At 48.7% G+C, this 7598-nt stretch overlaps 2 protein-coding genes across 2 annotated transcripts; one reads left to right on the top strand and one right to left on the bottom strand.

Annotated features, from left to right (window-relative positions):
* Positions 1 to 3241: 3241 nt before the first annotated feature.
* K444DRAFT_611393 (putative 3-hydroxyacyl-CoA dehydrogenase-like protein) lies at positions 3242 to 4952 on the bottom strand. The gene is made up of 5 exons (XM_024879933.1): positions 4898 to 4952; positions 4588 to 4846; positions 4148 to 4346; positions 3914 to 4090; positions 3242 to 3574 (listed from the first exon to the last, which is right to left on the bottom strand). Exons 1-5 carry the CDS (start codon positions 4933 to 4935, stop codon positions 3456 to 3458), a joined length of 792 nt encoding a protein of 263 aa, XP_024738030.1. The 5' UTR covers positions 4936 to 4952; the 3' UTR covers positions 3242 to 3455.
* Positions 4953 to 5090: 138 nt separating this feature from the next.
* K444DRAFT_587072 (ras family protein) lies at positions 5091 to 6616 on the top strand. Its single transcript, XM_024878008.1, has 4 exons — positions 5091 to 5258; positions 5316 to 5380; positions 5431 to 5560; positions 5618 to 6616. The coding sequence occupies exons 1-4, from the start codon at positions 5196 to 5198 to the stop codon at positions 6371 to 6373; spliced, it is 1014 nt and encodes a 337-aa protein (XP_024738029.1). The 5' UTR covers positions 5091 to 5195; the 3' UTR covers positions 6374 to 6616.
* The last annotated feature ends 982 nt before the right edge of the window (positions 6617 to 7598 follow it).

Raw genomic sequence — 7598 nt, 5'->3', positions numbered from 1 at the left:
TGTATAAAATCGTAATATAATAGCGGTGTCGCCATTATTGTGATTTATGAAACCAAGTAGGATTCTATAATTTACGCATAAGTTAGGCATAAATTACGCAAATTTGGGCGTCTCCGTTTGTTTAACGCAGGGTACCCGCGTACTCTTTCTCCCTTACAAGCTAGCCTTTCCATAATAGGTTAGCGTATGATAATAATGTAATAACGCTTTTTTCCCCGTTATATTACATTATTATAACGACCGTCCAAATTACATAATTCTTACATCCATAACTACAGTACGGCTAAGGCTCGCGAAGTCATGTGCAGCCATCGCCCTTTCCGGCTCAACCAGCCGGGATTAACCCAACTCCACAACGTCTGTTGGCAATCAATATTTTCCGTTCTCCGGGTTTCTATGCTATGATCTGATTCACCTAGTTACGCACAAGTAATCCGTATTTTATCTCCTGCCAAGTCCAAGTTTTATGGTTCTAAGTTGTAATGTGGGGCGAGGAAGTAGAGGTACTTGGCATAGGCAAGAAGCCTGGCCGCCCTTACGGATCCTTTCACCGAATTCATATAGATATATAGGTATATGTATGCACGAGCGATCCGCCGTATCTACGATGGATCACCAGGGTACATTGAGTGGCCTGACTAGCTTACCGGGTTCTTGGGATTGCTGACATGTTGATTTGGACCTGGAACCTTTCAAGCCTGAAACCCTTTCTTTGTTTCTTACTTTTCCTCGTTGTGCACTTACCGAAAGTCCACGATGCACCCCACATGTGAGAAGGAGAATCGCCCGGTTGGCTCTGAAGTCAGAGTGTTATTTTCGTCACACGCGGTACTTCCATATTTCGTGTCATCTGATGCCGGAAGTTTCCAGGCTGAATGGAACAAACTTCGAACTTTGTACAGTACTTGAAACATTTCTACAAACTCAATTCATTCAGCAGTCTTTCACCAAATTATTCCAACTTTTGCGTGATCCGAGAAGCACTGGAGGTTTCCAGTCTTTAAGAGTGTTCTCATTCGCGGGTTAATCGTAAAGCTGAAGCCTCATGCAGGCACGTGAAAACAGTATACCCCTTGTTTGTGGGGCGTTACAACGCATGGTAATGTTTACGAAAGCATATCCCATACGGAATCAAGCCTTCCCAAATAGTTGAACTATATAGTCGACGAGGTACTCATCTCTCAGTGTGTTCTGATCCGCATTGACTGGTCCTCTTTTGCTTTGTACTCTGAGTCATCATATCTGAAGTCTTATCAGAATAACAGGAGTTGTGTTATATTTATCTCATAGCTGGACATACCATAAGAGCTGCAAATGTGTAGGCATCATATAACGTAGGGGGAAGTGTGTGGGGGCCACGTGAACCAGCCCTTTAATCCTTTCTGCGAGCCCCTCACGTCAGAGTCGTATCACCATGCTCGAGATAAGTATATCGAGACTCATACAATGAACAAATGGCATGAAAGGACATGCGTGGTGTTTGTAGCATCACGCGTAAACACTTTCCCCTCTTCACACTGCGACCTTGATTTATTTTCCCACCACTCGGATGGTGTACTGTACCACTGTCTGAACGCTCAGATCATCAACATAGAAGGAATATAATAAACATTTCATAAATCAAGGAGTGCTGGCCCTTCAAGAACAACGATTGAGGAGAACCAGGTGACATTCCTCCGTCCACTCTTAACTCCCTCAACATTATGCTTCCCATATCTTTCCCAGTGGCATCCTTCTTATCACGCCCGCAATTCGTCAGCTTCATGTTGATGATATGTTTTCCAAATACGATGTGGCGTCTATGGGCACCTCGCTTTTCCCAGAATGGAATCTTGTGCGACGGCCGCATCCTCTGTCAAGGCCCCCTCTTCAACACCAGCCCCTGAACGAAGGGGTCAGATGCACCTACGAATTTTCCTTGGCACTCCGATGCCACCACACTCTCCTCTCATGACTCAAGCAAGCACTCCGAAATTGACACCTCAAACTCGTACTCGGGGTCGCGTCTTTCGTATCTTCAATATCACCGCAACTATCAACCCCGCTTCTTTCAAGTGAAGCTTACTCACACTACTGGCGCCACGTCTTCAACACCTCCTCAATTCCACTTTGTACAACCCTGCCTTAATACCGACTGTCAATCCTTTCCTCCAAAGCTCCAATCCAAACAAATACCGCGATCTTTCGTCCCTCGGCCCCTCAGCTAACCGAGAGCCCCATACTTGTAACGCCACACATATTAATATGCGCAGCGTACCTACATCCGAGCAACTTGCATCTAGCCCACAATTAATCTCCAACCCGTACCACGTGGAATCCTCCGGATGCCCCCACTTCAATCCCCCGCGCTCTTCCCTTCCACGCTGCCAGATAGCCTTGGATCTCAACCTTCCACGCCGTCCACTCAGCTCTGCTCACCTCGACGCGCCTCGGGAGATGCGTCAGCACCCGGGGATTATCTTGCAGCAGCGCGGTTAGCGGATGCATGGCTACTACCCCGCGCGAGAGGTCCAGATGTGGTGGTATGGCCTAGGATCCTTCCTTACTCTCGTTTTCAGTTTCGGTGATATGGGGAATGAGAGAGGGGAGTGTGACGTCAAGCTTTGACATACGAACGAGCTTGGTGATGGGGGAGTCCGCTATGAAAATTTGGAGGGAGCTGCATCAGATATGGGGTGTGGCGTCACGCGGACTTTTTCTTCCTGAGTTCGTATTTGGAATTGAGGGCTATTTTTATTCCTTTCAGGTTTTGTCATCTCCAAGATATGTTTGAAAGATTTAGGGAGAGTGTGGGGGTGGGGGAATGGAATGGGGGATAAGAAGTGGGGAGAGGTATAGTTGGATAAGTAAGGGTGATAAGGAGGCACCAGGAGGCGGAGGCTACACCGGGAGAAGAGTTGTGCAGGGGGGAGGCGGGGGATGGCGCCATGAGAGGAGGGAGGGTATAAGAGAGAGACCGGTGCGTATACCATACCGGCGGTATAGCAGTAATGCAAAAGAATGCGTGTCCTCGTGCATATTTCTGTCGGGGGGCATTATGCAACTGCTTTTTGCCTGAGCTAAGGGATGGAGGAGGGCACGAGCGTGAGTTTGTTCAGGGGGGGGAGGGGATGAGCATGTTTGATGAAGGATCTTCTGATCTCGCGATTGCGTGAGCTGATTAGGTGACCTTTTTGTTATTTTTGGAAAGCGAAAAGGGGATGGAAATGAGGAGGGGGTCAAGGCGGGGTACAAGTAGAGTGCGTGCGCTTCTGCAAGTCTGAACGGTGGAAAAGAAGAATCGTCACTTTTTTCTTTGGTTTCTTACCAAGACACCAACTATCCTCCCGTCTCGGCACAAACAGGATACAAGTACCTTCAACTTCTAATCCAAGTAAGCACAAGAACACCTCGAAAATTTCCGCCCACCCTACTAACTCAGCACAGCAGAATAGCAAAGGAGAGATAGGATAGCATCACATCTTACTCGGCATCCTCATCCCGCCATCCAGCCTCAACACTACGCCGTTCAACATCACGTTCTCTATTCCGTGCTGCACGAGGGAAGCGAATTCTTCAGGTTGGCCGGGTCGTGCTTTCAATTATCAGCGATTTGGTTCCTAGAGTTCGGAGACGAAGAGAAAGACTTTCTCCACAGCGCTACCAGCATTGAAGGGGAGAGAAGAAAATAGATAAGGAACGCAAGAACAAAGCAATGGCGGTTCAGCAAACCCATCCTGTGCCGGGTCCTACTAGACCACTGCCGACGCCGAGGCCAGATGGCACGAAGCTTCTTTGAATTTTGGCGCCCTCCTGACCAACTCACTTCAACACACACTCGTTTACGCACTTGATATAAGCAACAGAGGGAAGAGGGAACTCGCAGGATGGAAATTCGGAATAGAAATAGGAAAGAAAAGAGGAGGGAACACACCAGGAAATTCCATAACTCTTGTCAGCGAAGCACGCACTTTATCGGACATCATGGCTGTCATTCTCGAGTCGAACAGGGATGGAGCGATTGTTATGACGCGGATACCGTGTCGAGCAAGATCGCGGGTGAGAGGGAGGGTGAGCGAGCGGATTGCGCCTTTGGAGGCGGCGTAGGCTACTTTGGGGTTGTCAGAGATACGGTAATTCAGGATGGATCGGAGGGAAGGGAATGTACCCTGCCCAGGCTGCCCATCAAAAGCAGCAGAGCTAGCAACCATTATTATTACACCTCGTTCGCCGTCCGGTCCTTGGGGTGAGCTGCGGGCCATGTGAGGGAGGACTTGGCGGATTAGATCGATTGTTCCTCGTACGTTGACATTCATTACGAAGTCGAAGTCGGAGAGGGAGAAGGGGTTGAGGTTGCGGTCGAGTATCTATATGATGTTAGGTCTTCCATCATTGGGAAGTTAGGAGGCTTAAGTAAAACTTAAGAAGAGTCTAATACGATAATATGGAACGTAATTGAGGAAGAGGTTTGTGTTTTGAAGAGTATCATGTGCTAGATAGTTGATAATAGCTTTGAGAAGAGAGAAGCGCTTGCTTGAATCGAAATACAATACCCATCTGACCCAAATCAAATATCAAGTGCATATACTCGAAAGAGAAAAGACAAACCTTTGCTGGCGTCGAGACGCCTGCAGCTGCAATGACCCCGCCAACTTCCTTTCCGGTCTCCTTTACCCACTCCAAAGCTCTCGTCACAGCAGCAGCAATACTCTCTGTCTCCAGTACATTCGTCTCAAAGAACTTTGTCCTGTCACCACCAATCTCTTTCACGAGCTCCGAAGCCAGTTCCTCGTTCATATCCAGAATAGCCGCATACCCTCCATTCCGGCAAATATCCACCACACACGCTCGGCCCAGTCCCGAAGCACTATCCTGATCAGCTCTCCTACAAACCTTTGACAACACACTTATTACTTACCCTCCAGAAACAACAAATGTTCGGCCTTCAATCTTCATGTTGATGTTCGTGAATGAGAAGTTGTTGAATCACTGTCAGATCTGGTAAACCGAGGTTCAAACCCCTGATGAAGCCTTCCCAAAGAGGGATCGCGTCGGCGATTCCAGCTCAAACACCGATGTCTTATCAAAGTGTGCAACGACATCGCGCGTCAGGTTCAACAACAGGGATACGGAGAAGCCAAAACCAACGACGAGAGAACGATCTGAAGCCACGCAACTAGCTCGCCCTCGCGGAGAGATAGAGAAGAAGGTTCAAAATGGTGCGACCAAGGCGGTTGTCTGCGGCGAGCGATGAGTCCGGTGGAACGGCTGGCAACCAGGTTTGTTTTCTTGGATGGGGAGTGAGTAAAAGAGGGACTGGCGCTGATGTGGGACAGGAACTGGGGAGCATGTACGATTACCTTGCCAAGATCATCTTGCTGGGTCCAAGCGGGAGTGGGAAGTACGCTGCCTTCTTTCTCTTTATTTGAAGCATGCGCTGACAAGCAGCAGATCATGTCTCTTGCATCGATTTGTGAAGGACGAGTGGAGGGTACTGTCATCGCAGACAATAGGGGTAGAATTCGCCAGCAAGATCATCAGAGTCGGCACTGGCGCTAGGAGAAAGCGGATAAAGCTTCAAGTACTTTCCCCCTCCCTTCTTCTCTTCTCTCTTTGAGGACATGGTTAACACCATCAGCTCTGGGACACAGCAGGCACAGAACGTTTCCGCTCAGTCTCCCGGTCCTACTATCGAGGCGCTGCTGGTGCAATACTAGTCTATGACATCACATCCCACCAAACCTTCGCCTCCCTCTCCTCATTCCTCAATGATGCCCGCGCCCTCGCCTCCCCGAACCTCACACTCCTCCTCGCGGGAAACAAGGTTGATCTCGCAGACAGTGGTACACTGATCGACGTGGCCTCCTCCTCCTTACCACCCGCTACCCCCAGCAGTGTCAGCAGCAAGAACTCGTCCTTTCCACTCGCAGCCGGCGGATCCGTGAATTCTACAACTTCTACAAGTCTGGGATTGGGAGCACAGCTGCGAGCGACGGTTGCGCCAGATGGGAGGGAAGTCGGCGCAGAAGAGGCGAGCAAGTGGGCGAGCAGCAATAATGTTCCCGTTTCGGTGGAAGTTAGTGCGTTCAGTGGGGAGAATGTGGAAGAGGTGTTTAATCGTTTGGCGAGGATGATCTTGACGAAGATTGAGCTGGGGGAGATTGATCCTGATGATCCGATGAGTGGGATTCAGTATGGTGATGGTGGGTGGATTGGGGACGGCGATGGGGCGAGCGTGAAGAGTGGGATGACGGCTGATTCGAACGGGATGAGGAAACGACGGAAGGCCAAGAAGGGGTGGGGATTAGGTGGTGGAACTCTAGGTGGCATGAGGGAGTGGGAAGAGGTATTTACGTTGAGTGGGAGTCGGAGGCGGAATGGAGGATGCTGCTAAGTATTAATGATTTTCAGCCAAAGGAGCTTGGATTTTCGTTTGTCGAATTGAAATTGAGCGGAGCGACTTTATAACTGGCGTTTGGGACGAAGATAGATCGACACGGGAGCGACCGAGCGTTTCCTTGGCATACTACCCCGAGATGAGATGAGGATTGTTGATATGGATGGAGCGATGATAGAATATTATAATGTACGAGTCAGGTAACAAATGGATGCTGATTTTCTGAAGTTCGGCGAGCGCTGAAGTATTTCTCTGCTAACTTCGAAGCCTATGTGAAGTTCTACAGATATGCCAGGATCACAATGCAATGTCTGTGGAAGCTGGCTTGTACAACGGGTGTAGTGCTTGCTCTGTTCTAAATACCAGTGGTGTTGAGGAATTGCGACTTCAATATATTCTCCTCCGCTCTGCACCGAAATTGGCAATGGCGTGGAAGAAGCGACAATGGGGAGCAAATATGGAGCACGCCGCTGAGGCTGAGTCGTACTGCTTCAAGAAACGATTTCCTGGGAGACCTTCTGTCTCGAGAAATTCGAGCAGTTCCGGCATCTGGTATGAGTTTGCTACTCTATAAGTTCTCGCTCCCTGCAAATGGTCATCGGAAGTATTCTCCAGGTAAAGATGCAGGTTGGCAGCATATATTCCTTGACAGTAGCTGAGAGTCCAAGTGGACAAGGAAGCATCAATACCTCAACGGTCATAATCCTGTTGATCTTAATGTCAACCTGTTCAAGTCAAGGATGGAAGAGAATATAGAGCTTGTTCTGAGGGCCCACCGTGGGCAGGCTTCCCCATGTGTGAGCACTTTCGGTGGATCCGAGTAATTATAACAGAAATGCTTTGTGTTTGGCTTTTTTTATTCAGTTAGCTCCAGCCGATTAGAGAACATTAGCTCTGGAGGCGACTGTTTTATACATTGTGATACTCTCCATATTCTTGCAGTTTTGCTGCTAATGGAAGTATAAAATGTTGATTGCATGAACAAAGCAGTGTTTTGCATGTACTTAGGCTTCAAATATAAGGGTAAAGTTAATGTAGATTGAGATGTCTGAAGTACAAGAAGTGCGGGCCAGCAGAGGGTTTATACCTCTGCAGCTGAGCTAACTTGAAGGAGAGGATCACGTGGATGGCAACTAACAGACGCCCCCAGGTGGAGTTCTTAACCATCCAAAGACATGAGGAGGGTGTCTTCGAATAGAAGTCCAAGATCCCGACTAACAAT

The sequence above is a fragment of the Hyaloscypha bicolor genome (assembly GCF_002865645.1).
Source record: "Hyaloscypha bicolor E unplaced genomic scaffold K444scaffold_56, whole genome shotgun sequence".
NCBI classification, from domain to species: Eukaryota; Fungi; Ascomycota; class Leotiomycetes; order Helotiales; family Hyaloscyphaceae; genus Hyaloscypha; species Hyaloscypha bicolor.
Note: the sequence above shows the minus strand (reverse complement) of the source record. Positions and strands in the feature narration are given on the sequence as shown.

Coding starts and splice junctions, on each gene's coding strand:
- K444DRAFT_611393 (XM_024879933.1), bottom strand. CDS start 4,935: ATGAAGATTGAAGGCCGAACATTTGTTGTTTCTGGAGG. Junction 4,847..4,897: donor ACATTTGTTGTTTCTGGAGG/GTAAGTAATAAG, acceptor TGATCAGGATAG/TGCTTCGGGACTGGGCCGAG. Junction 4,091..4,147: donor TGATGGGCAGCCTGGGCAGG/GTACATTCCCTT, acceptor ACAACCCCAAAG/TAGCCTACGCCGCCTCCAAA.
- K444DRAFT_587072 (XM_024878008.1), top strand. CDS start 5,196: ATGGTGCGACCAAGGCGGTTGTCTGCGGCGAGCGATGAGTCCGGTGGA. Junction 5,259..5,315: donor GTGGAACGGCTGGCAACCAG/GTTTGTTTTCTT, acceptor GATGTGGGACAG/GAACTGGGGAGCATGTACGA. Junction 5,561..5,617: donor GAAAGCGGATAAAGCTTCAA/GTACTTTCCCCC, acceptor TAACACCATCAG/CTCTGGGACACAGCAGGCAC.